The following is a 27,062-nucleotide window of genomic DNA, read 5'->3' on the forward strand; positions in this document are numbered from 1 at the left end:
CATGTTTTTTTTTTTTTTTTTTATTTAAAATGCCACATGGGACATATAGAGCTTAGCACAGACACTTACACTCATGTACAGTGACAGAAATGACTAGTATTGAGTTAGAGAGCAAACGGATAGTTTTTTAAAAAGACAGTTGTCTTGCTGCATGCTGTATTTGTTTTTTGCTGTACATATACATTAATTTATTTAACATAACTTGTATATCAGCAATCATTGTAGCCATTGTAACTTGGAATGACTACATCAGTTGCCATAAGACAGTATTTTAGGTGAAAATATTTTGATTGTTCACAATCCTGCACTTTTTATGTGTAAAGCTGTGGGACATATGGTTTATGTAAAAAAAAAAAAAAAGATAAAACTAAAAAGCTGTAACTGTGGAATGTGATGCTGGTCTGTCAATGGGTCAGTTTGATCCCTGTTTTTCAGAGGGCCAACAGGACAAGAGCACTGGCCTGAAGCTTTGAGTCTGTAATAGTTACATGTGCTCTTGTGCATGAACTTATCACTGATGTATCTTCTGTGCGTTTGTGGGCCACACCTCAGTCCAGCTATGAAATACTGTTTTGCTGATCCTAGATCAGTCCAACCCAGGATCCATTTTACTGTGAGCACTTTGAAATGTGTCTGTTTTAGTGACCAGTGCCTATGTGGTGGGGTTCAGCTGGGTACTGGCTGATGGGCAGGGTCACTTTGTATAATTATGGTTGTATAGTTTCATAAATAGTGGTTGTCATTCATTTTCTTCATGGGCAGTAGGTGTTTAATTGCTTGCATACACCCCTGTGTTAAAGTGGTTGATGTGCATCCCTGTTCTTCCCTATAGATGTTGTTGGTAATTAGCTGAACGTAGTAGAACATGTAGTTTGGTAAATTATGTTTTTGAGAAGTACGTACATTCTAGCAGATGAAATATGTTGTGCTTAGATGTAATTTTAAGACATAAATCTAAAGCATAGTCTCCGTTTCTAGAGTCCCTTTTACACCGTAGTTTGTACATGGTGAGTGCATAATACTGTTCTGCATCATTTTTCCTGATGTTATTTGTATTCCTGTAAACACATTGGTGATCTTGTCATATCTGGGTTTTATAAACCACAATTATTTTTAAAATGTGCTCTGGCTCCTGTCTTTTTTTAAAATAATTTTTATCAAACCCTTATAATCTTTCAGCCGTCTGTTTGGCTGCTGCATAAGTGGTCTGAGTCAATGTTCAACATTTCACTTTATTGTATAAGTGCTCCACAATATGCTGTAGATGCTTTTTACCTGATCTTCCAAAATAACCCGGATCCAATGGCTCCAGCTTTGAGATCATTTTAGCAAAGTAAACTGTTGCCTGCTGTCACTAAACATTTGAACACTGACAAAACAAACTTTGAAACTCTTCTGAAGCTGTTAAAGACGAGTCAACTTTTAAGAAGATCACAACTAGGTTGTTTATTTCATAACTGATACAAGATTAATGTTATACATTCTATTTTAACACTGATATTCTGCTTTTATTTTGTCAGTATGCAAAAAGACAAGGCAAAGTAAACATTTGGTGAAATCATGGTCGATACATAATCTGATTCTTAATATCAAACGAAACCTAAAGACGTTTTGTTGCCTTGTGATTTTTTAGCAACACAAAAGAATACAAAATGAAAACATCAAGTTGGCTGACAGCAAACACAAGAACCACATGATCTTTTGATTTCTCAATCAACTTAATGCATATATAAAATACTCCCAGTTGTGTATATATTTATATATATATGCTCGTACAGTATTAAAGAACTTAAGAGTTATACAGCCTGTACTCTGCATACAAAGAAAACGAGCGCAGGACACACATACACACACATTTGACCATTGTTTCTCCATATAAACGCACAAACCAACAGGCAAAAGGCTCTCTGGCTTTAGAAGCTAAAAACTACACTTGACTTTTTAAAAAGTAACGTAATGAAACAGACATTCACATTTCTGAACAAAACATAATCTCCATTATAACCTGCCTCTTATTGAGCCATTATTGTCCATTAGTTCTGTCAATCATAGTGCTGTTCACCAAAACCATAGAAATACAAAAACAAGTCCCATTGTGCCTTTGTGTCTGACTCAGCTGACAGTTTCTCTGTGGCTGTGTCCCAGATGTCCACATGGCTCCCCCGCGGTGCACTCACTCTTCACTGGACAGTGCCTCTTCATGAGTGAAAGAATGAATGAGAAGCGTCCCATTTGCTGCGTGGATGTCCTGGAGTCCATGCATTTAGGTGAAGTGGTGTGTGGTATGCTGCAGGTCCATCACTAAGGCGAAGCAGGGGCTTTGCTACTACTGTAATGAACCTGGTATCTGTGGACTGTCTGACCTTTCACCTCTGTGGACAGGCAGGTGGTTTTACAGGGGATCATGTCCTCCTCATCTTCTCCCATGAGCCAGTTCTGCACCGAGCGCTCAGCTGAAGTGGTCACATGACTGGCCAGCCATCCCTGGTGCCACTTGTCAAATCGTTCATGCTGGCTCCCTGCTACTCTGTTTTGTGACTGTGAAAATAGTTAATATTGTATCAGTCAAAGGCTCGGGAGATACACCAGTACCCAACATGTAAGCATGCATATAAGCTGGCATGTTAGCAGCCAGGTAATTGAACATGCGCGTAAGCAATACATCCTACCTTTCTGGCCTTGACCAGAGCTCCTCTGCGATACATGTAATCTTCAGAGTTCATAACAAACACCATCTTGTGGGTGTTGAGCTTAAAGCGACAGTCCAGACTGCCTGCATTCTCCACCCCCAGCTGTCGGTGCCATTCTCTTCTGCAGCGCATGGCCTCCACCTGCCGCACCTGCCAGCGTCGGAAACGCCGGAGATTCCTGCCAAAAAGACAGTATTGGGACCATTTTAAGCTATAAACCTCAAAAGATACCATTTAAGTTTACCATTTTACCTTGGCAAAAATACAGGCTTGAAGAAATAGCCCTCTACTTGTGAGCACAAGCTGGATTCTGTGCCGACAAACTGTTCCATGTAGCTTGACAGGCACTAAGGCAGAACAGAGATCTTGTTTTTAAAATGCCATGTTTGATTCAATTAGGGCATGTATAGCATCAGTTTGCTTACCTGTACGTCTAACGGGTCGTCAGCCTGGGCCTCCTCTGTGTCCAGAAGCTCAATAGTCATAGATACCTGACCCTTGTTCTGGATAAACATCACCTGTGGGAAAACATGTCAAAATTAGGCGTTCTCGGTTTCTCAGTGCTGTTGTACTTGTGCACAGATAGCATGTCAGAGAAGACTAAGCTCTGCATGTTTTTATTCACACAAAAATACTTAAGTCTAAAAAATCTGGTAAAATGGATCAAAAGGTATTAAATCTATGGATTAACCTTATGCTCAGATAAGTTGTTGTCATTTTTATCATTGTCTAGAGTTAGTGAAAATACATTATCCTAAACACATAATCTGACCTTGAAGCAGTTCTCTTCAGCCATGACTCTTTCGGCTTTCCATTGGTAGCTGGTTTCCCATGCGGCTCGGACACACTGTGAGGACAGGTTTCCCCCAGCAGCTCCCCTCTTCCTCTCTGCTAAGTACAAGTCGACCACCTGCAGACATACCTCATCGCTCACCAGATGTTGCAGCTGAAATTAAGCACAAAGTGTTATTTCCCCATAGTAAAAGAAAACAAGTTTCTTTAAAAATAACTACCTGTCGAATAATGTTGTGTATGACTTTGTCAATGGTGAATCCAATGTAGGCGTGAATTGTGAACATCTCTCTGAGTGTATCCTCATACTGAGTGGAGTCCAGGTTTCCGTCTAGCAGGCTGCGCACCATGTCCAGAAACGCTGGATAGTACTCCTCCAGCTCCACCTCACCTGTGCAGAAATACAGTGCAGTCTGATCAAACTTTCTGTAACATTGAACTGTGGGACACAAAAATACCTGCACTCATAAATACATTTAAAAAAATCTATTTTTGTAGCTAAATGTAACTTTTTTTAATAAATGAAAACCAATCCAAATGTTGTCAGCTTGAAGATGTTTGGGTGTTAGGCCCGTCATGACAAAAAAAAAAGAGTGGTTCAAAGGGGATTTTCTGGCGAAATATATCACATATTGGGGGGGGGGGGGTCAATTTATTTATTGAACAGCAGGTCTATATAGCTATTGCTGTGACAGGCCTAGTGTGTGTGTGTCATATGTGAGTACATAGAACAACTTACTTGGTTGTTTGAGGCGAAGCTCCATGGCGAGGTCACACGCCTTTTCCCTCCGTCCTTCAGCCATGAGCAGTCTCTCACGGCTCTGCTCAGCTCTGTGATCCAACAGCTGCCGCTCAGCTTGCCGATAAACACGGAGCAGCCTCGAGCACAGAGTTTGATGCAGCCGCAAAAAGAAATACCAGTTGTTGTTGACAAAGAAAAGATTGTAGACGCCATCCAGCTCTTTCTGGTGCTCTGCCTCAGGGTCTCGCAGGTCCACCCTCTCCCCCGGGGCACTAGTGCTCGCCTCCATGGGGGTGGTTGGGGTGGTTGCGGCGGGCTGGCTGATGCTGCTGGGGGTCGTTGTTTCTGGGTCTGTGGGCTGAGATGGACTGCCCCTCCTCCGCCTGGACTCCCCGTTCACCTGCTGCTGCACTTGGCTCTGTGTTTGTGCTGGCTGACTTTGGACCTGCCCCCCAGTAATGGGTGCTGCTCCAGCAGTGGTGGTTGAGTTAGCGCTGGCTCCAGGAGCAGTTGTGGTTGTGCCTCTCTCTCCTCCTTCTTCAGGCTCGGGCTCCTCATCTGTCCACTCCTCTGTGTCGCTGAGCTCACCACGTCGTGAGAAGAAAAGGTCGGGGACAAAGTGTTGGATGATGCGTTTGATGTGGTCCTTGTCATCTTTGTGGATGGTGGGCTGGCGTTTCACGTGGTAGATTATGAGAGCTGCGGCATCCTCCAAAATCTGCTTGTCTTCATATGTAAAAACCATGTGGGGTTCACTGGGTGGAGCTGACCCAGAGCTATTACGGCCCTGTTGCCCGGCACCACCCTCTTCTGTGCTCTGCTCCTGACGCTAAAACAACAGAAGTACAGCACACGGAATGCAATCTGAACCAATATGAAACCTATTACAAAAACCCATTGTGTATGTACCTCATCATAGACACTTTCAATTTCATTAAGAAGACTTTTACAGCGCAGGGCTTTCATGTCATTCTGTTTGAAATTGACACCTTGATGATCAAGCGACTTAAGGTAAGCCTTCTCATATTGTTCCCTCCAGATCTTATTGAAGCCCTGCTGTGCCTCTCTCCACTCTTCCTCTTTGGCTTTCAACCTGAAAAAAAAAAATACACACACAACAAGAGACACAAACCATTGTAAACTATGTTTTGGTAAAAATAACCAAACTTAAATGGAATTGCTAATTTAGTCAATTCGATGCACAGTGATGTTTTTACTCTAATGCAGTGCTTCTCAGTTATTTTCTATCATGCCCCCCCTATAAAGAAGAAAAAAATTTGTAGTTTTCGGGTGACTTTACATCCGTCTATCTCCGCCTTTCTTTTCATCCCTGTTCAAATGTTTTCCATAGTGTCTCTTTAGCAAAAGTGTTTCTTGTTCACTGCCCTGTGTCACGGTCTGTTCGCTCTCTCCTGCTCTTCGCTGTGTGCGTGCTGCGTACAGTACTACAGTGTCATACACCCCCCCCGGTATCTTACCGCGCCCCACTATTTGAGAACCACTGCTCTAATGGAATATTGGCATCAGCAACAAGTTATCTAGATTAAATTAATCAAGAAAATTTGCATAAAAATTATACTGCTGAGTCAATATGCTGGAGTGCTATAGTGAAATCCCTGAAATAAATTAACGTAGATATGTGTGTCCATTTCACAATTAGCTTTTTACCCATTTCAAGCGAGATTTGGAAAAAAACTCCAAAAGAACAATAACAATTGTATCACATACCAAAGGTGCCCTGGAGAAAAATGAGCTATTTCAGAGACTAACAACTAGACTGACCTTTTGAGAACCACAGGCACAGCAGTAATGGGACTTCTTTTCAGGCCTTCGATGATCTCTGGGGCTTTGTCGCCATAGATACGATACACAGCTCGTCGCTGAATGACCTCGGAGGTGCCGCCCAGACAGTCGTCTAATCTGAACCTGTCCTGGTCATCAGGTGGCAGCCGTGACAGCTTCTTCTGAACACTTTCCAAGACCCGAATAGTGGCTAGGTTTGTCTCGAGGACCACGTCCAGCTGGAGAAGTCACAAGGTTATGAAGACTTTTATAATCATCACTAAACATGTTACACAGTGCAGTACATTTTTAAGAGAATCAACTTGCCTCAAATCGCTCATCCTCACATCTGTGCAACTGCTCCTCATAGGGAGTCTTTTTGGAGCTCACAAACGTGGAGTCCTCAGACCAAGATGGAAAGGAGACCCAGGTGTCATTCAGCACCTGCACATGTACACACACACACACAAATGTCTTACACTGGCCCAGGTAGAAACAGTTAGGCTTTGACTGGATGGACTGAACATCACCTCTTTGCACAATGCAGTGCGCCCGCTGCACTTGGGCTGCTGGTAGGTCTTGGGCAAAGCTCTATAGCTCGAGCCAAGGCGTTTACATGAGGCATAATCCACCTCCCTGCCTCCTCCCCCCTCCATGTAGCGATCGGACAACCCAGAGACAGCATGAGAGAGCTCTTTGTCTCCCAGAAATGACTTGAACTGTGAGTACAGCTCAGGAAATTTCCTGCAAGATTAGCAAGAAGTTAAAGTACAGTGTATTCATATTTTATTAATAATACTACAGATGTGATTTTATAACTCTTCGATTGCTTACCCAAGAAAAGGAGTTACAAGCTGAAGCAGTTCGGCTCCAGATACAACTTCCTGATTAAACAACGCAATGCATCGCAAGAAATTTTCATAAACTTCTTGACTTTTAAACAGTCTTCGAACCTATAAAATTCAAGGTTATGATAATGGAGAACGTAAACTATTGTACATTTTACCAGTTCAAAAGCAATAGCTTACTTTATCAAAGAAGGAGAATTCTCTTAATACGCCATGTTTACCAACAGAGGCAAAGGATTGGTCTTTGGTGCAAGAATACTTCATTTTTTTCTAAATAAATAAAAAAGATGTTTAATTTTACAAATTTATGGATGGTGCCATTTCAAAAGAACAATGTGGTACCTTAAGAAGTGGGGACATATGCTGCATTAGTACAGGTCTGGGTCTCTTTTTGTTCTGTTTGTTTATTGTATCGTCATCCTCTGGTCTTTTGAGTGGCTCTTTAGTCCCTGTCAGTGAGCTTCCAGTAAACTGAAGAAAAAACAAAAAAAGTTGCCAATAGAAAAATGTATCGATTTACATAATAACACAGTCAAACTTTAAATGAAGTCCATCTCTTTAAAATGTTCACCTTCAGGCTTAAAATAAACCAAAGCTGTACCCACGTGTAAATAGTATGAGCGTGAATGAGTGAGGGGAATGAATGAGCTTTGAATATTGCACTGTATTTATATAGATGAATAATGTCCTCATGTATTTTGGATTGAGTCTTGTATCAAGTATTTCAGTGTAGGAAAACTCAACCATGGACAGGAGTTGAAAATTAGCATTTGCTATAATCTGTATGCTTTGCATCAGCTACAAGCTTTATTTTGTAACTATGTCTGTTTGCATTGTTCCTGCCAAATAAATAAAGTCTATAGTTTGACAATAATTTTACTCACCAGAGATCTCTTTGCGTCTGGCAAGAACTGACCAAACTCAGCCAGTAGATCTTCTTGTCCTTTGAAAAGGCTGGCCACTTTAGAGAACACCTCATCCTCAGTCATCCCACTGCTACTACGATTCCCTCGACTTTCTTTCACCTCTAACTGTTCTTTCTGAGGACCAGAAAAAAAAGGTTTGAAACAATATAAAATAATTTTAATTCAATATATGACCAAAATACCATAGCAACTATCACATTTAGTTAGTCTAAATATAGTTTAACTTCAGAACAAAATATTACATCAAAGAATAATTCTCACCAACCCAAACCTTCAAACATCATTCATTCATAGATCAGTGTAAATATGGGATGTAAAACAGATGAAGTGTGTTGCCGAATGACACAACAACAAGCACGAGGGGAAGTGGAGATCGAAGCACCTACCAGTAAGCTGACTGAACACAGCACAATTCAATACCGTGAAACTAACCGACTGCTTATGAAATAATTACAAATGATCTAACCGTAAAAAAATACCTGGTATGTGTGAAGAATCTCCAGGAAGGCCCTGTAAATCTCAGGATGATCTAGGAATCGATTCTTGATTTTGTTTACATAGCTGATGGCACTGTCAAACTCCACTGGGCTGGTTTCTGCAGCTGGGGGGGAAACTGAGGAGGTGGCAGCCTGACCCTCTCTGTTGTTGAGGGGAAGAGAGAGTCTGCTAGGTGGTTCTGGGGGTCCTGTGGTTGACGGGGACGATAGGGGCTCTGCGGATGCAGGTTTGACCTCACTGCTGTGGCCATGTGCACCTTCAGAGTGGGAAGCAGAGGCACTCACAGGGGGCGGAGTCACCACAGATGTAGTAAAGGTCTTGCCCTGTTGGCTCAGTGACACCTACAAAGATGAAAAAACTTGTCTTTACCAAGCTGAGATAATAAATGTTGCATAAGGTGTACTACACTAATAAGGGGTGGGTGATATTGATCAAAAAAAAAAAAAAAAAAAAAAAAAAAAAAGAGTATCTAGGTTAAGATAAACAAAAGATATTTTAGCAATCAATTCAACAGAAATTAAGTGTCTTCAAATGCATTAGTGAAGAATCAGACCTGTAAATAACCCACAACAGTGCAGAAATATCTATTAACATTGTTTGAAAGATTACATAATATGCTTATTTCATTTTATTCTTATAAGCTCATTTTGCAGCATTTTGAGAAGTTTTTATTACAAATGATATAACTGAAATTCAAACTTGAATATTGGATATTGCCCGCCTCTAACAGGGATAGGATGGTAATACAAGCCATAATCACACCAATTAGAGCCAGTTTGAAGAAATGGCAATATATTTTAAGTGTACTGCAGTGCACAACCAAGTAAAAAAAATAAAGCTTCACATAAACAGTGATGTTTGTAAATAATGGTAATGTAATTTATAATATGTGTATGTTTTCATTGTTTTTATTGGCCAGGCTATTCAGATTGTGACCAGGAAAAATCATAAGGAGTCATAATCATAAGGAATACAGCATAGTGAGAAGCAGTGCTTCTAAAAACATTTAACACCTGAGCCTCAAAATCAAAGCCAACAGCAAGACCATATGACAGCTAGTGTAGACCAAAAAAGAAACATCTTTAACTGAGCTATTATCAAAAAACTTGCATCTATGTGTAGACAATATTGACAACAATGAAAATCAAAAGTGAATGAACCATAAAACTAACAACTGTGCTGTATAACCTTGTTTGAAGGATTACGCAGCAAATTGGCTTCATTTTCAGGTGTAATCAGCTCTGTATGCAGTTTTACTATAAAAGATGTACTCAATACTCTAATTTTGAATTTCTCCAGAACAACAATTTTGATTTCATCCACTTTTCCCTTGACGTAGGTCCTACCTGTGCAGAAAATGGAGACTGAAGGAAAGCCACCCCATTTTTAGGCACCTCTATCCGATACCCCGGTGGGAGGAAGGCATTGAACCCCAAAACAAGATCCGGGTGTCCATGAAAGAGCTGAGAGACACGGTTTATTACCCCTGGAGTATCAATACTGTGCACAAGAGAGAAAAATGCTCAGATAATACAGAAGAATGCAGGACAACATGCTCTGTGTTTAATTTTAAGATTATCAAGATACTTCTCAAACACACCTCTGTGATTTGAACTCCTTCATGATGTCGAGAAACTTGTTGTATATTCCTGGATCATTTGCAAACCGATTTTTGACTTGGTCCAAATATGACAAGGCATCTTCAACCTAAACATAGGAGGAAAAAAAAACACAGTTATATACATGTTACCATTTTGTTCTAGCTAGCTCTGTTACTTCAAGTCCACATTGTACGTTTGCACTGCTCTTTACCAGGATGTCTAGTTTCTTATCTTTTTTGTGTGTGGATATTTTAGCCCTAAGAATTGGGTTATTTTTCTACCCTGGGTTCATAACAACTGCACTGCTGGGGACAGTGGGGGTATCTTTTAGTTACGCCCCTGGTAAAGAGCTAACATTAGCCGAGAAGCAATGAACTGATCCTTTCAACACTACTTGCATGGCTTTGTGTAGCGCACCAATACATTTTAAATAGAGTATGATTCAGCTGCCCCTCCAACTATGATGCAATGCTCACAAATACAGTTAAACCCGACGCAGGCACAACAAAGACAACCCAATGAAGCAGCTAATCAGTAGAAATAGCTGGTTAGCCTGGCTACCGTACTTACTTTGTTCAGAGGACTGGAGAAAGAGGAACTTCCTACAAACGAGCTTTGGTTTAACCTTTTTGTACACTTCTTTTATTGACACCGTTAACACAAAACTAACGCAAACTATGTCACTTATTGTTCCGCTCAATTGTGCAAAAGCAATACAGTCTTGCCCTTTATTTTTGAAACACGGTGTTTAGCAGTGAATTACTTTTAACAGGCCAACAGCGAGCTAACCTGGCGTCCCTTTCACTACTCCACAGACACAATATCTGAAAGCCTGTGCAAAGACCAACAAAATGGTTGAGACCACTGCACTACTATCGTGTGCTGTCTTACCTTCAGCTTCTGGAAGTGCTGCTGCTGCACTTGTTTTTGTGTTATGACATAAGGCTTGTCTTGAATTTGGTTTATTTGCTTCGTGGTGGTGTGCGTCTGAATCTTCGCCATTATCCCGGCGGTGGCGATAGAAGGCTAGACAGCCAGTATCGCAACTTAACACAGCAGCTTCGATGTACCTCCAATTGTTGGCTAGCCGTTTTTCTTGGTCGGGAAAGAGCCAGTCTGCCAGCAAGCAGGCTCACTCTGCCTCGCTGGACAGTCTGGCTACAACGCAAAGGCACGAAAAAGTGAGCAGAGTGAAGAGTGGTGACAGACGAGCTGCTACGCTCCACGTCTGTGGACAAATGCCGCCATCGAAACCAGCAGAAGAGGTGAAGAAAAATAAGCAAAAGACAATGGTTATCGTTTATCGTATTAGGAATAACTATTGCCTGTCTCTTTAAATTCGGCGGCAGCGGTCTATCTTGGCGTCCGGAAGCCAGAGTAGGAGTGAAAATGAAAAAAAGAGGGGTGAAAAATTGGACTGCGCAGACGCAGCTGTGGGAGGAGCGAGATCTCAAGAATTAAGATTGCTCCACTCCCCCTTCAATGCTACAAAAAAACAAGGTTATTCACTGCAAAAAGAGAGGTCCTACAATAATGGAGAGACCAGAGGCGATCCAGAACAATACGATTGACAAGTATGTCTGCATTTATGATTACATCGTGCAAAAAGACTCATTTATCTGCGTATATTCAGATGTACTTTATTTATCAATGGCTTCAATGTAACACAATGAAGGTTAACAATGCAAACACAGAATACAAGTGACAACAGCTCCTACGTATGTTATAGATAGCGTGTTATGCCTTAAGATGGTTTTGCAGCCAATTTCCACCTCTGCAGCCACTGCTGAAAGGTCAGACCTCCTTTATTTATCTCAGGTAGTACATGCTGGGCAGGTTGATCCCACCTAAAGGGAAACGGTACAAAACAATATTTACTCTAAATACATGTAGACTGTACACTTGCTGTAAAGTATATGAATGTGGGCAACATACAGCACAAAACTTGTAATGTCTCACCAATAAGATATGGCCATTTTGACTTGGTCTCCATAAACAAGCCCTTGTGCACAGCGCTGAGTGAGGCAGCGGACTCTTGGTACCAAAGCTTTTAAAACTTTCTTATCTTCCTCCTGGACTTTGGACAGCAGGGCTACAATGATATACAGTTGTAAACATAAATGCACACAAACACTTTAAATTCCCCATACAAGGTTTATAGTGGGAAATTAAATAAAATACCCTTTTGATCAGATACATGTAACAACTCTGCTTCCTTCTGTGTGTTTTTCAGAGTAGCAGATTGTAGCTGCAATAACTGCTGGAGGTATCGTAACTCCAACCACTGTGAACGAGCATGAGCGCAGAGCTCCTCTGGAGCCTAAAATACAAACAAACAACAATGCTCATTATATTTGACATAATAATTGCAGAACAAACGTAACAGCTTTTTTGCAATGAAAGCCATGAGGTAAAACTTACTCTGTACAATGGGAAAAACATGCTCTGGCACAAAGTCCTAAACAGTGGTGACTGTAAGCGATGGATGGAGAGCCATGATGCTGGGATTCTTTGTGTTCTGATCCCAAAGACAAAATAGGACATTAAAACAGGCAATCTACAATTTAAATTTGACAATCCTTAAATATGTTTTTACCCCTCAACAGTTCTGCGGTCCAATGCAAGAAGTGAAAGGTTTCCCAGTTGTTTGGCTTCCTTAGAAATTAAATTTCTTACACTAACCACTGCAGTGGTGACATCAGCAAATTTGGGCACCAGCTTTCCTTGTACAAAATCTTGTAACTAAAAGAAAAGAAAAAGGTATTTAAAAACATAATTGAACACTGTATATCTAAATGTATTAACCTATACCTCTTTTTGTTGGCGAATAATTTCTGTCTTAGCTGTAGAGTTGGCCTTTATCAGACCTCTGATGTTTTCTTGTCTTAAATCCTGACCAAAAAAAAAAAATGCCAGACCTCAACAAAACTATTGAGCCACAGGTTAAATTAAAGGACTACTACATGAAACTACACATGAGAATGCAAATAGCAATAGAGAAGTAGAAGTACAGTACATTTACATGACTTTTGTAATGCAGCATATATTTTGTGCTAAAACTTACCACTAATTTTCTGAAGTTTAAAATGCTTTGCCACTGGCTGTGAAGGTTTCGAAGCACTTCCTGCCTGCTCCTGGCTTGTTGGTCCAGTTGAATACACTGATCACGGATAAAATCCCTTGTTGCTGCTTGCATCACACACTGGAGTTCCATCTCCAAAGTGGACCTGGATTCAACAAACCAAGCAAATAAGTTCAAATGTTGTGCAGTTAATTAATCAAATCAACTTAAACCCACATTGCCAAGGAGTCATTATGAAGATCCTCAACAAAACCAGACATCTCCTGCTCAGCCTCCTTCTTGTGACAAAGCAGTTGGTTCCTAAGAGTTGTCACCCTTGATCGAGTTTGGGCCAGTTCTACCAAACTCTGCTCTACCTCCTCCCATGCAGCCTGAAAAAACAGTTGAGTAAATTACCTTGCAACTAATAATTTCATTACAGTCTTCATATTGGACCTGTAAAAGAGTCTTAACAGGTGGTAACTCTTCTGCTGTGTCATCAGAAATATCCTTTAGATTATCATCTTCAAAGCAAAACCTAAACAGACAGAATATTGTAACTATCAACATTTTCAGTTAAGCTTAATACACATTTTCCAACCAATAATACTGTCATACTTTAGAGCAGTCACATCATGAGTCACATCTAATGAGCCAACTTTGTCCTCAAGGTCTTTCTGTTCACATACAGCTAGATATTGCAGTGCTGAGAGGATTTGGTTTGGAGGATAATCACACAACAAGTCCTGATAAAAGTCACATTGAATGTTATGAAACATAAATTAGAATGCTCAAACTATTCAAGAAAAAGTACCCACCTCAGCTGCACTCAACCAATACTGAAACACTGAATTTCTCTGTTCACGGGTCATCCTATTAGGAAATAACATAATTTGATCTCACTATACACTATGTTTCTATTTTTATTTGTGAGTTGTCATTTTTCAATACTTACGGTGTGTCCTCTGTTTTCAGTTCACTCTCCTGTAATGACTGATAAAACTGTATCCTGTCATTACACAACTCCCGCACGTCACGCTAATTAAGAGAAAACAACAGATACAAGTTTTAATAATTTGATTTAAATTACTACATAATTTTGCTACATGAAATATTAGCTGGTGAGAACGGTCAGTGGCCAAGGCCGTTTCTAACCGAACATACACCCACAAGAAATGTTACTTATAACCTACTAGCACTTGTGCTTCCATGGCAGCTTTATTTTCTTTGTCGCGCAAAGATTTTTTATCAAACAACACTTCCACCTCAGCTTTCCTGTAATGGATGTAACACATGTGAACAATAACAAATACTTTTTCCAGTTTTTCTGTAATTTATCTCCTCGTGGTTTAATTACCTGGTCATCTGTTCAAGAGCCTGGCAGTGCCCATTGATCTTTTTGATGTCTTCTACGAGGACCTGCCGGTCCTGGACACAGTGCTGCTTTAAGGACAAGAGGAGAAGCTCTCTGCAGCGGTTGTCTTCAATCTGTGCCCAAGTGCACCCAATTGACTGCTCTGTGAAGACAAGGTGACCACTTTTATACATTTTTTAATAAAGCTCAACAGTCCTGTAAAATTCCATTTTCAGAACAGCTTTAGATTTTATTGCTGAAGGCTAGGCTAGAAAAAATCCGCAATTACAACTATAAGCAAGCAAACAAAAATAAACCAACAAACCATTTGCTGCTAGTTGGTCCTCTGTTCCACTGATCTGTGAATCCAAGTGTGCGATTTCAGCAGTCAGTTGCTCTATTTCTCTCTGAAGATCTTTCTGTTTGGCTGCTTCACTTTTGCCCTCAGCCTGTTTCAACTGAACAAGATGTTAAAAGATAAAACAGAGCATCAACCAATAAAATGGTAAGAAATAGTTATCAAACCTTTATTTCTTCAAGCATGTTATACCTAAACAGAAAGCATTCAAAACAATGAATTAAAAACTACTACTGAGAGGACATTTCAATATTTAGTGAAACATTACCACTTAAGATTCCCACGGATCATCTTTATTTTCCTGTAAAAAGTAACAAACCAGTTAGTGTAAACAACACTCCCAGACACAGCAAAGACAAAATCAAATAAACAAACCTTTGATGAAATACATGTTGAATCATGTATTTCCAAATTGACTTCCCTGTTCCCACACACAGCCTGTAATACACACATTTGAAGTTTTACAAAGTTGGACAATAATAAAAGAACTGAATGAAATAAATGCATACGTTTTGAAATAGCTGTCATTTGGCAAACTGTCCGAAGGAATGTTGAACTCCTCTGTAGCCCAGCGTTTTAGCTCCAGCACCAGATTTCTGTCTGCCATCATAAACTGCGACAAATTTACGTCGTAACAAGTAGGAAATATGCAGTCCTAGTATGAACAAAAACTTTTATACATTACAGAGGTAAAAATGATCGATTATGGTTTTTGTGAAACGCTTCAACTTCCCGCCCACTACGTCATTTCCGCATCTATTTCTTCTTGTATGACGTTCACTACTCTCATGTGCACACTGCCACCTAGTGTTACATCTTATGTAAAAGTCAGTAAATGTATTTGTACAAAATCACGGATGTATTAAAAAATAATAACAAAAAAAACCACATTTGATTCACAGGTTCACTGTAATATAGCTGAAAGTAAAGGTTTTGTTCTTGATTCTTGAACCAGACAGCCAAATGTGACAAACACAATAAATGCATAAGCAAGAGACTTTAACAGACATTTATTTTGGTAGTAACCACAAAGAATCAATCTTGTAGTATAGTGGTGTATGTCTAGATGCACAGCATTAGACTTTTTAACCACTGACGCAGATTTGGCTTTAACATTCACCAGTAATTCTTCAGTTCAAATAAGCAATGGTCACAAAACATGGTGCGTACACATTTCCAAATAAATAAGACCTGAGTTGAACTTAAGATAATCCACAACATATACAGTGCAGATAACATAACCTGTATCATGATTTTCCATGTTGAACAAATTGTAGAGGCAAGTAAAAAAAAATACTGTAAAAACCCTATTAAATTAAAATAGAACATTTAAACAATGTTCGAATAACCATTAACACTAACATGTTTTGGACACTTTAACAGCCAAATCTACAGACAAGTTCAGATCGTACCCCATTTCTTTAGCACCATGTAAAAAAAATTTTGAGACCTGCTTCAGTCTTTGGTCACCGTATCCTTGTGAAAAGATTTAAAACCGATACAGACTCCTAAAAAAAGAAAAAAGAAAACAATTATCCCTTTTGAACAATGTTTTTAAAATGTAAAATTTTAATCTTACTTTTGTGGATCTTGTTTTACTAAATACATTCCAAAACCGAAGGGTCTCATCTCCAGCTCCTGTTACTATTGCCTCTCCATCAGGAGACATTGCCTACAAAATGTTTTTAAATGTATAATTAGACACGAACCATGCAAGGCACGGGGAACTATAATTTTAACAGTTAGTAAAATGTCTGAACTGAAGGACACTGACCAGATAGAGAACACGGTAAGAGTGTCCTGTCAGTTTAGCCACCTGTGTGAGAGCTGGATATTTCCACACGAGGATCTGGTTCTGAGAGTAACCATGGGTGCTCACCTGTAAAATGGCCAAAATATTAAATAAAAGTTATTTAATAAAATCTCATATTATTCAGTAGAACTCACAGTAACAATAATAATATTAATTTCATTATCAAACTAGGCACAACATTTAAAAGGTGCAGTATGCAACTTCTCTGGACAGGGGTCAGTTATTGATTTGCATGGAATGTTCCCAGGAATGCCGCTTATTGTGCACGTGAAGCACTTGCTGGGCACCTGCTGTTGTTGTTGTAAATGTGCTACAGAAATAAAACGGACTTTGAGATAAACAGTATGGCATTAAACTAATTCATCCTCAAAGGTGCACTATGGAATTTTTCTGGTGGAGGCTCCTCACCTATTGATCTGTTGAACACATAAGGATGCACGTTTTTGTCTGTACATTAATACATTCAATATAGGGGAGTTTAATGCCATATTGTGGAGCATTCTAGGCAAAACAATAACATTTCATGCTAGTGGTGGGCCATCAACCTGAAAAGTTATACAATGTACTTTTAAAATAATACATTTTTACCAGCTCATTGGCGTGCTTTGACCAGGCCAGATTGCACACTTGTGACCCAGTGTCCATGCACTGCAGTGGCTGTGAGGTCAGAGTGTTCCAAAAGCGGATACAACGGTCGGCCGTGCCTCCTCCTGACGCCAACAGGCCGTGCTGATGAGGGGACCAAGCAATGGCCTTTACTGCAGCCAGGTGGTCCATGTATGTCTGAACTGGACTCAACGAGGAGTGGTTCCAAATCAGCAACTTATGATTATCAAGAGAGATGAAACCATGAATTATTAAAAGAAAAAACAAAACAAAAAGAAGCACAAAATATTACGCACCTTGTTATCATTGCCCCCAGAAGCAAGTAGCTGGTGATCTGTACTCCATTTTAATCCACACACTTCTTGTCTATGGCCCTGCAGTCGTCTCTCAGATTGAAGAGGAGGAGTTCGCACGTCTCTTTGAAGAATCATACGGTCGCGGCTACCTGAAGACAACTGATCTGCATTCCAAGCTAGTGCTCCTGCATGAAATTTTAAATCTGAGATTAATTAAAAGTAGATATAAAAAATGTTTTTTTTAAAAGTTGTCACGCAAAGACTTGTTCTCACCAACTCTGGCTGTATGACCTTCTAAGGCAAAGAGTTTCTTTCCAGCACCAGCATCCCAAATCTGGACATAGCCCTTATGAGTTCCCACAGCCACTAAATTCCCCTGAAATCACAGATAATCATTACAGTAATATATTGAATATAGTAAAAATGGGAAATAAATGTTCTCACCCTTTCAGACCACCCAACAGATGTGACAGAATCTCCCTCCACAGACAGATCGCACAATCTGGTGACCTGATAAATACACATCAAGATTAGGTTTTAAGTTAATTAAATTGAAGACAACATAAAAGGAAGAACAGGAATGAATTACCTGACTTGTGCATGCACTCCAAAGGTACACACATGTGCCCAAACCAACACTGAGGACATTAAGTGATGACCAATCCACCAAGTTTAAATAAAAGTCATCTTGAAGCTCAGGAGCATCTAAGACTTTAAAGGGGATTTTTGAAATCTTACGAGTTGGCTTCCTGGGAGAACGTAGCAATTTTTGACTATAAAAGAAATGGCAAATTCTTTACAGCAGCAATCATATGACCAAAATGCACAACTAATATTACAACCCATTGATCTACCTTTTATTTGAAACAGGTGATAGAGAATATGGGGAGATGTTAGAGCCATTATCAGATGGTGATCTTCTAGTGTTTAATGTGTACTGCAAACAAATAAAGAGATTGAAGTGATATTACACAGCCTTATTATTCTGAGTGGATTACAGAGAGGGCGTACATTGAAGAGACTTCTCTTTTCAGGAGTTGCTGGTTGTAGACGTCGATCTTCAGTTTGAGGGTCATGGATCTTCTCTATACCAGCTCCTAATAGCTCATTCTTCAACAAAGCAGAGTATGCCAGCCCATCTGCTGTAACCACAACAGGAATGTTATGATAACAGTCACCACACATACACACATACACACATATACACATACACACACACACACACACACACACACACACACACACACACACACACACACACACACACACACACACACACACACACACACACTAATCTACTTTGTCATTTGATCCATTTACCTTTACTGGTGTCAGAAGAGGCTTCCTTTGTTTTTCTATTCTGGTTTTGAGTCTTCTCATTTTCCTAAAATAACACACAATAACTTACAACTATGCATTTGTATTCAATGCAACAACTACTTTTATATTTGTCTGACTTTTCTTACATTGATTTTGTGAAAATTGATATTCCAGCTGGCTCCTGCTCTGGTGGGAATGAATCTGTCTCCAAGTTTACTTGGTGATAATAAAGGGGATCTTGGTGTCCTAAATGCCTGCAAATATTGTTGCCAATTATTTTTTTGTCAGTGTATTTGTCGTACAGCATAAAATATGTTGAAATAAAAAACTGTCTTACTATAGGATTCAGATTGTCATTCTGAATGTTGATTTGACGAAGAAGGCGGTGCTCATACTCTGGGTCCATTGTTAGAGACGAGCTTAATGTATCAGAAAATAAGAGATTGTTAAATGAGAGCAGTCTCATAATCTGCATACACGCCTGTGAAAGTGTCCGTGCATAAAGTGGAGTTTATGCCTTGACGTTGTTTTATTTGACCGTGACAGTTCATCTAAACCAGACTACACAGCAGCTCACGACTCCATCTGGCCCGGATACAGCACAAATGGTCCTTAGCAATTTGAAAAACTAAATCTAATATCGGCTTGCAAAAATAATGCCAATCGCTGAGTTAGCAACGAAAGCTAGTGGCTAATAAAATGATATCTGCCATTGACAACTCACCTACAAACACCAACAGAGCTCAAACAGCAGCGCAGACGAGCGATCCCACGGACAAAACTGTTTAAGAAGATTTAATAATAAAGTATTCTTATATTAAGGTTTTTTAAGTGTTATTAGGTTGAAGGAATGCAGCCAATTTAGCTGAGTGTGTACTGATGCATTGTGGGAAACGCTGTGCCCATTGCTATGACGTTTACTCTTTTACCACAGTTCACGACATAAGACACAACCTTTTGGATAAAAACGGTCAAAAACAATTATCAAAACCAAAGAAACACCCAAAGAACGTATTTTAACCCAGGCTTTACTAAGGAAACAGTTGGACGAAAGAAAGAGTTTTTAATTAGTTTGTATTTCTGTATATTTATCCAAATCACATTGTTGCTTACCTAAAACATGCTCAGATTATGTCAAACAACACGACAAATGAGGTTTGGATTTGTTTACTGAAAAATAGTTGGGTGTTTGCTGTTGTGTAGTTACCTTTGAATATCGAAAGATGGCGCAGTTGTACTAAAAGAGACAGGTGGGGTTATAGAAATAGTCCTAGAATATTATTGTAATTTTGGTCTTCTTAACATTTGGTGCACATGGCCTTACCTGGTCCCAGATTAGAGAATAACAAGATTGAATGTGTATGGAGTAGTGATGATTGTTTTGTGTTTATCCAAAAGAGGGCCTAAGCTGTGAGGTGCCTCAAATACACACACACTAATCATTTTTGCCAGTAGAGTTACTTGATAGTTGCTTTTAATCTAATCTTCAACTGAGAAGAAATATATCTGTATGGTATTGGGTATGGGTCAGATATTAAACATTTTGCAGATATCCGGCACCAATATTTTATCTAAAATGCCTCAGTCTCTGTGTGCTTATGTGTCATTCCCAGTTTGTCCGCTGTGCCTTGTCTTTTTGAACAAACTAATGAGTAAAATGGAAATACACAATCATGCAACTAATTTTTATCCCAGTTAAATACTTTTATTATATTTTTTACAAAATTGAAATTTTTTTTTTTTTTCTTTATTATAACTTTGCGTAAATGTTTCTTCTTTGCTATGGATTTTAAATCTTAATATCAGTATCAGTAAATATCAGTTATTGGTCAGTGGTCACAGCAGTAAGGCAAATGTTAAATATCAGTATTGGCTCCAAAAAATACCATCCTTAACAAGAAACATGACAAGAATAGAGGAAGCACCCTGCACCCTGTTCCTTCTGAAAGACCCACATAACTGTGTCTGGCGCCAACAAGAACCCCCCTGACCCCTCCCCTAAAGTGACCTCCAATTATGTCACACGAAATGCTGTGACATCCCATTCACAAACACACTTAATCAAAAGTTGTTAATCCTGTTTTATCTATCTATTTACCTATTCATCATGAGCAAGTGACACTTTTTTCCCAATAAAGATAGTTTTGCTGTTGCAAAGCTGTATACCACAGAATGGGCAATTGAGCACTAGTAGTTACCAGGTCTTAGAACTAATTTACTTACTTTATTTAAATGATTATCCACTTACTAAAAAATAAAATCCAGCTTGTCTTGCACAAATAACATTATATTACTTGTTTCATTTTTAATCGCCCTACACACCCCACCCACATAAGACATCTGTGTTATTATGTGGCTTACGCTTTTACACAATTTAGTGTGTTTGGAAATATTGATTTATCTCTGCGATCCAGATGTCCAGACCACATTGGGTTATGTTGTCAAATAAGCACATGTCAAACATGGTCAGCCTTATATTGCAATATTTAACACCAGAAAGCAAATAGCAGCAGTTTTTGTTTCTTAATAACAAGACCTAACTTTATTTACAAATAAGATTGTTATTGACTATTGTGAAACACAATCTGTGCATTTGCTCTGACTTGATCTGGAGTTTTTCCCTCACAACTTCCTTTGTCACAACAACTCAAGTTAAATGCATGCCCCTAACTGTGTCTATAGCCTTGGTGCCAAACTGTCCAGCATTTAGTCTCTGTCTCTTTAGTCTAAGCTCGGCCCAGTTCCTAATCCTTGGGCTGTCAGAGCTTCACTCTGAACTCATCCTACAACACAGGAAAATGCTCTAATTGGGGGATTTTCTACATCATTAACTCTGATGAGCATCCATCCCTCCCTTCACTTTTTCTTTTACACTGCACTTTTAATCTGGTAAATAAGCTCCAAACTTGCACAGCCTCTGTATTTATATGTTTGCAGTCACAACTGCAAACATATTGCATAGCGATAAGTTTACAGCAGTGTTGCTTTTGCATAGTTTTATTGAAATCTGTGGGGCAGATTATGAACTTGACACAAATTTCAGTCACATGATTCCTTCCTGCTTTGAAGAACTGTTTAAAAAGTCTCTTCTGCATTAAAATTATACATTTTGATTTGGATAGTTTAATTCCTATGGCAATGGTCCTCACTGAAACCCATGGATGAAATTAAATTTAAACCCCCGCTTGAATCATGTACGTACATGGTTTTCAGTGGTCGTGCGGCCGGCTAGCCAGCCTGCCCAGGACCAATTAGGGAGAGGGGGCATGTTGGTGAGAGTCCCCCCTGGAACGCTCTGATTGATTGGAGTCTCATCTTCCTAACAGGCTGGCACACTGCCATGGAAGCCCAAGCTCTGGGGAAAGAAGGGAGGGTGGAGAAGAAAAGCTGGTCCCATACGACAAGGTGAGAGACAGGGCACCACTTTTAGTCAAAAAGAAAGAAAAATGTGTCTCTGCCGGCATATGTCAGATGACAACGATTACTGTAGTAATCTGGGTTGCTTTGTGGTCTTACTGAGGAAAATAGTCTGGTTTTGTGGGAATTGGCAACTTGAATGTTAAGGGTACAAAGAAATAACAAGGCTTGTTCTAACAAACTATATTTATTTTCTTGACAAAACTTTGCATTTAAAAAAAAAAACTAAAAAAACAAAAAAACAAACATGCAGGTCATACCTCCAGCACATAAAAAGACCAGTAATGTCCAGTGCATGTTGTCTTGTGACCTTTGGCTTATATTTGGTGCACAGTTACAGGACTGTACCAACCCAAAAAGCTGCAGTGAAGAATGTTCAATGTTGATCTATGATTGTCCACAGGTTCAGCCATGGTTATGGTCATGCAAGCAATCGTCAGCTTTTGTTTATTTCACATTTTTAGCTTTGAGCGTCATGTTTTCACATTGTGTGAAAAAATAAAATAAAATGAATTGCACTTCATATCAAAACAACAAATTTGATGTATTTTACACTGTATTAGTGTTCAGTTATTATATTGACAAAGTAGTTAACAAAATATACACATTGATGGGTGATGTAACTCGATGTACTATAAAACCATAAAAATATACAGATAAACAAGAAAAGTATGTGTCCTCTTTTGAAGCCAAACAAAACCATGTCATGGTTACAAGGCCTAGTTAGGGCAGCCTGAGACCGTTTCCTACACAAAGGGGATACACTTGGATCAATTGTGCTGAACAAAGAATAAACAATATGGGGTGCCGGATCACATAGGGCCTTTTCTGCTGCTCGGCACGTCCACACACCACCCATCCCGAGCTGCCAACAGGTCTAGCATCTCCAGCATCACTCAAGCACAAAGGCTTACATTATGCACTTGCCTCTCATTTCAGTTCACCCGTTCACTTCCAGCCTTAATTACTTGTTTACTAAAGATCAATCATTACAAAATTCACAATTTTTGGTATACTCAAAGTTCAAAGGTGCAAAACTTTTTAATTAATTAAGCAGTAGTTAATTGAAATCCATTACTTCATCAGATTAAAAAAAAAAGCATTTAGTAATTTAACTATTTATTGGCATTGTGTTTATCAACACAGCAATCAATCATCAATCACTTTACGTATAGCTCGATTAGGAAAACCTGTTATCGGGCATACAAAATTATATTTTAAAAAATATTGTTTATTATGTTTTTAGGTTGATGCCTAAAAATAAAAAGTAAAAAAAATAATGGCTTGCACAAATAACTTTGCATTTGTTTGAATATTGTATGAACATGCTAACTCTGCTGGCAGACATGTCAAATAGGTGCATTTAAACTGCTGCATATGAGCAGCATACTGCTACGATCTCATGGTATGGTATACTTGCAGCTGTATTGTCTTTGTTGTTTGTTCCTCTTTGATATAAAAAAGAACAGAGTAATTAATTCTATTTTCAGCTGCCAAAGACTTGTGTTGCCATGTTGGTCATCACATGGGTTGCCAGGTCTTGTCCATGGACTGAATGTGCTCCTTTGCTTTCATTCTCAAAGCAGCAATGCTAGAGCTGCGCTGGTCTACATCCTCAAGTGGGTATTTGTCTGGGTATGGAGCAGGGCATTGATAAGGGGGAGGTGCCATGCTCTGCATCCCTTGGCCCATAGATGGGTGCGGGTGAGAGTGAGCGGGGTGAGTGCTAGAGTTAAGGAAACTGTGGCTGGGATAGCTGGGTTGTAGACTTTGAGGTGGCCCCATAAATCCAGGTATGCTGTGAACAGGAGTGGCACTGGACAGAGGAGAGGTCAGCCAGGGGTCCAGGGGAAGAGAGTTGGTGATGGAGCTCATGCTGGTGTGCACAGGTGTGGGGCGGTTCAAAGACAGCATGGGAGGGTCGTGAAGCTTCATGGTGCTGGCATCCATTTTCTCTTGTCGGCGCCATTTAGCCCTGCGATTCTGAAACCACACCTGCAGAGGTATAAATACCATTAGAACAACCTAAACATGGAGGAAATCTAGACACATGTTCAAGCTGTTATTGTGACACTTGCCTGAACACGCACTTCGGGAAGGTTGACTTTCATGGCAAGCTCTTCTCGGCTGTACACATCTGGATAGTGGGACTTCTCAAAAGCCCGCTCCAGCTCATGAAGCTGGTAGGTGGTGAACGTGGTACGGTTTCGTCTGTGTTTCTTCTTGGGGTGATCGTCTTTGCAGGACTCTGGAGAATTGCCTTCTTCACTCTCCACACTCTTCCTCAGTTCATTTAGTTCTTCATCACACTTGTTGGTGAATAAACTGGTTTCTGTACAGGAAATAACAATTTAATTAGGTTTTTAGTTGTTTTGTGAGGTCACATGCAGCAATAAAGTAGATCAGAGGCAGTTAGCATAATTTGGATGAAACTCAAAGTTAATTAAAAAAGATAAACACCAATTTAGCTTATGAGTATACAACACTTTTGGAAGATCAACAGCTGATACATGACACATCCCCGAGACTGCTGAAGGCAGTGGTCACAAGACATGAGAGAAAGGTCTGCTTCGATGTTCACCAAAATCTCAGTCCTAGGAAATGGAATGACCTTTCCTCAAAACAACATACTATTGATATTTCTGACATAATGACTTGAATAAAATGTTTCCAACATTGTCGTTAAAATAAATAAAAGACATCTAAAAGGACCCACTTAGCGACCACATTATGTTGTGTTGAGAGGGACAAAGAAGTGGTCACTCTGCTTTCTACATAACAAACGGAGGCTGAGTGCAGAGCTGCTAGCAGCTCATTTATCTACCTCTCATTAAGGAGCCATGACAAAGGCCACGCTCCTACAAAGCCAGAGGTCAGGTCTGGTTCAGTGCCCAGGCTTCGGCCTGTCAGCCCATCACAGGCACCAGACTGAGGCTGCCCACTGTTCATGAGCATCTCCAGAGACAGGGGCTGCTCACTGAGGGGGAACTGGGCTAACTTCACAGGATAGCTCCGCACAAAAGAGCGCTGATGTCATCATTGTGATGAGCGTCCAACTGAACACAAATGGATTCATACACATAGACCTTAATTGTCTGGTGCTTCTACTCAGAATTCATTTGATTTTACTACAATCACCAACCACCTGTCTGATATTCTACTGTAGCAAAGTGAAAATAGTCTTGGATTAAATGCCATAAATTTGTCTGCGAGACATGCCGATGACAATAACAAGAGAATGAAGACTTTACAATCTAATCTGTGCAGATTAGGGGAATTCCACAAGGGGATGGGATTGGACATGGTCATAAGCCCCTGCACCATCTTGTTCTATGATTTATCTCTCTCTATCTAAGGCCACAATGTTCACAACTAGCAACAGGGGGTAGTGATGGTGTTAAAAATCATGCAGCAGTAAATCAAAGACTGTTGAAACTAAGAACATAATGCATTAAAGTAGTTAAATGTTGTCAACTGGGGAGTGTTGACGTACCGTTGTACTGTTGCTGCTCTGTGTTGCCGTTCCTCAGAGTGGACAGGTGACCACTAAATGTGGGGTGAGACTCCTGCTGTTTGCTGGACTCCACTAGACTCTCCATGTCCACACGTGGAGGTCCTGATCCCCCTGTGGGACTGAGCAGCCCCTCATGATCTTTACTGAAGCCCAGGATCACATCAATGCTGTGAACATGTCCTGGACCCATACTGCCCCCACTCTTCCCCATGTCGTGGAAGTTACTTGGTGAGAGGCAGCTGTCGTCCACCAGACTCATGGTATCCAGTGATAAATGCATCCAGGCGTCTGCAGTGGATCTGAGGGAAATAATCACAGAAATCACCACATATAACCTGACAGCACCTAGTGACTCTGTACTGTACTGTACTGTACTTAACCTCCTTATCCCCACCTCAGTGTGCTTTGGAGTTCATCGTGACCACTACTTTAAACTATATTTATCGCAAGTTTTTACACTAGCAATTTACCAATAGAATGTTTACAATTCCATGTAAGTATAATATAAGTGTTGCCAAGACAAACTATAGTAATTACTTATGAATGCCTTATTCTACAAGATCAAATATAGTGATTATGCTATTTCAAGTAATCTGGACTTTGTACCATTTAAACTTGAACAATAAAAATCATATCATAAGTACAAAATGTACTTATAGTGCTTTTACCTTTTAAATTTTTACTAAAGAGTTGTCCATCAAATTTAACAAATGAATGTGAAATTTAACTATAACATACCGTTGAAGTAATTAAGTTGAATGGTCAAAAGTTGCAGAAGTCCCAAACTCCAACTACAGATCTCCACTAATATTTACTTTCCAAAAACTGCATCGCTTAAAAGTCCTCGAATGAGTGATAAATCTCTACAGAAAAAGTCCAGGACACACCAAGTGGCCCGCACAACTTGAGCTGCTGCACGTTGAGCTCAGAGAGTAAAAGAGGAGTGAGTGGAGAGCGAGAGGTGCACTGACAGCCAGGGAAACCAGAGGATTAGGAGCGGTTTATTAATTGGAATCCTTCCCCTTTAAGTGACTGGCAGCTGCTTTCGCCAAGTGATTGTTTTAAATGTTGGGTTCATTCATGCCCATAGGAGGAGGCCTGTCCTAATGAACACATGCCTTAATAAATTTATTGTTGTTTGGACAAAGGAGCCAGTTAGGTCTCACAAAAGAGGATTGGTCTCAGTTTGAGATAGTTTGTTTTTAGTTGTAAGTTTTTTTTTTAAAAAAACAACAGGTTTTTAATTTAATAGGTAGTTAATAAAACAACCTTTACTGTGTCTATGATTAATCCAGCATAAATTGGTTAAGGTGTCTTGAGTTGTAGTTTTCAAGCAGCTTAGTTTTATTAGATGGTAATGTAAGTCCTCCTGATACCATTAGAAGTAAGAGCAGTTAATGTGTAAATGCGCACTGTCAGCTTAGCCAAGCAAAGAGGGAAGTAG

At 39.8% G+C, this 27,062-nt stretch overlaps 5 protein-coding genes across 5 annotated transcripts in view; 1 reads left to right on the top strand and 4 right to left on the bottom strand.

Annotated features, from left to right (window-relative positions):
* Nucleotides 1-1,123, top strand: part of xpr1a (xenotropic and polytropic retrovirus receptor 1a) — a 48,364-nt gene extending 47,241 nt beyond the window's left edge. Inside the window, exon 15 of the mRNA XM_033965431.2 lies at nt 1-1,123. This exon is cut by the window's left edge and continues 1,346 nt beyond it. The gene's annotated coding sequence lies outside the window, so the exon portion shown is untranslated.
* A 297-nt stretch (nt 1,124-1,420) lies between these two features.
* On the bottom strand, nt 1,421-11,308 carry sin3b (SIN3 transcription regulator family member B). The gene is made up of 19 exons (XM_033965429.2): nt 10,771-11,308; nt 9,879-9,985; nt 9,625-9,778; nt 8,260-8,619; nt 7,739-7,894; nt 7,197-7,325; nt 7,035-7,124; nt 6,841-6,959; nt 6,537-6,750; nt 6,334-6,450; nt 6,007-6,245; nt 5,134-5,317; nt 4,222-5,053; nt 3,704-3,873; nt 3,463-3,636; nt 3,116-3,208; nt 2,943-3,037; nt 2,670-2,868; nt 1,421-2,538 (listed from the first exon to the last, which is right to left on the bottom strand). The coding sequence occupies exons 1-19, from the start codon at nt 10,879-10,881 to the stop codon at nt 2,302-2,304; spliced, it is 3,780 nt and encodes a 1,259-aa protein (XP_033821320.1). The 5' UTR covers nt 10,882-11,308; the 3' UTR covers nt 1,421-2,301.
* Nucleotides 11,309-11,493: 185 nt separating this feature from the next.
* haus5 (HAUS augmin-like complex, subunit 5) lies at nt 11,494-15,306 on the bottom strand. The gene is made up of 19 exons (XM_033965432.2): nt 15,162-15,306; nt 15,028-15,090; nt 14,921-14,953; nt 14,820-14,844; nt 14,620-14,752; nt 14,298-14,457; nt 14,134-14,215; nt 13,896-13,978; nt 13,759-13,813; nt 13,559-13,686; nt 13,397-13,478; nt 13,178-13,332; nt 12,944-13,106; nt 12,691-12,771; nt 12,476-12,621; nt 12,301-12,397; nt 12,061-12,199; nt 11,839-11,971; nt 11,494-11,726 (listed from the first exon to the last, which is right to left on the bottom strand). Exons 1-19 carry the CDS (start codon nt 15,260-15,262, stop codon nt 11,624-11,626), a joined length of 1,962 nt encoding a protein of 653 aa, XP_033821323.1. The 5' UTR covers nt 15,263-15,306; the 3' UTR covers nt 11,494-11,623.
* Nucleotides 15,307-15,646: 340 nt separating this feature from the next.
* On the bottom strand, nt 15,647-19,591 carry LOC117370143 (fizzy-related protein homolog). Its single transcript, XM_033965514.2, has 14 exons — nt 19,412-19,591; nt 19,025-19,106; nt 18,834-18,941; nt 18,688-18,751; nt 18,379-18,509; nt 18,222-18,304; nt 17,957-18,140; nt 17,812-17,877; nt 17,641-17,743; nt 17,368-17,552; nt 17,054-17,287; nt 16,427-16,531; nt 16,232-16,324; nt 15,647-16,160 (listed from the first exon to the last, which is right to left on the bottom strand). Exons 2-14 carry the CDS (start codon nt 19,091-19,093, stop codon nt 16,119-16,121), a joined length of 1,467 nt encoding a protein of 488 aa, XP_033821405.1. The 5' UTR covers nt 19,094-19,106; nt 19,412-19,591; the 3' UTR covers nt 15,647-16,118.
* A 3,787-nt stretch (nt 19,592-23,378) lies between these two features.
* rx1 (retinal homeobox gene 1) lies at nt 23,379-26,520 on the bottom strand. Its single transcript, XM_033965350.2, has 4 exons — nt 26,357-26,520; nt 25,598-25,917; nt 24,183-24,436; nt 23,379-24,099 (listed from the first exon to the last, which is right to left on the bottom strand). The coding sequence occupies exons 2-4, from the start codon at nt 25,896-25,898 to the stop codon at nt 23,626-23,628; spliced, it is 1,029 nt and encodes a 342-aa protein (XP_033821241.1). The 5' UTR covers nt 25,899-25,917; nt 26,357-26,520; the 3' UTR covers nt 23,379-23,625.
* Between the last annotated feature and the right edge of the window lie 542 nt (nt 26,521-27,062).

This window comes from Periophthalmus magnuspinnatus, chromosome 4 (genome assembly GCF_009829125.3).
Source record: "Periophthalmus magnuspinnatus isolate fPerMag1 chromosome 4, fPerMag1.2.pri, whole genome shotgun sequence".
In the NCBI taxonomy this organism is placed as follows: domain Eukaryota; kingdom Metazoa; phylum Chordata; class Actinopteri; order Gobiiformes; family Gobiidae; genus Periophthalmus; species Periophthalmus magnuspinnatus.

Bases quoted from the DNA above. Each gene is read 5' to 3' on its own strand.
- sin3b (XM_033965429.2), bottom strand. From the start codon at position 10,881: ATGGCGAAGATTCAGACGCACACCACCACGAAGCAAATAAACCAAATT. The intron at 5,054-5,133 runs GTACATACACAA...CTGTTGTTTTAG, and splicing joins TTGAAAGTGTCTATGATGAG to CGTCAGGAGCAGAGCACAGA. The intron at 2,869-2,942 runs GTAAAATGGTAA...TCTTTTTGGCAG, and splicing joins AAGCCTGTATTTTTGCCAAG to GAATCTCCGGCGTTTCCGAC.
- rx1 (XM_033965350.2), bottom strand. From the start codon at position 25,898: ATGCATTTATCACTGGATACCATGAGTCTGGTGGACGACAGCTGCCTC. The intron at 24,437-25,597 runs GTACGTCAACAC...TTTCCTGTACAG, and splicing joins AGAGCAGCAACAGTACAACG to AAACCAGTTTATTCACCAAC. The intron at 24,100-24,182 runs GCAAGTGTCACA...ATACCTCTGCAG, and splicing joins TTCCCGAAGTGCGTGTTCAG to GTGTGGTTTCAGAATCGCAG.
- LOC117370143 (XM_033965514.2), bottom strand. From the start codon at position 19,093: ATGGACCCAGAGTATGAGCACCGCCTTCTTCGTCAAATCAACATTCAG. The intron at 18,942-19,024 runs GTAAGACAGTTT...CAATATTTGCAG, and splicing joins ATGACAATCTGAATCCTATA to GCATTTAGGACACCAAGATC. The intron at 16,161-16,231 runs GTAAGATTAAAA...TTCTTTTTTTAG, and splicing joins GTAAAACAAGATCCACAAAA to GAGTCTGTATCGGTTTTAAA.
- haus5 (XM_033965432.2), bottom strand. From the start codon at position 15,262: ATGATGGCAGACAGAAATCTGGTGCTGGAGCTAAAACGCTGGGCTACA. The intron at 13,979-14,133 runs GTAGGTTATAAG...TCTCTTAATTAG, and splicing joins CCATGGAAGCACAAGTGCTA to CGTGACGTGCGGGAGTTGTG. The intron at 13,814-13,895 runs GTAAGTATTGAA...ATTTCCTAATAG, and splicing joins CTGAAAACAGAGGACACACC to GATGACCCGTGAACAGAGAA.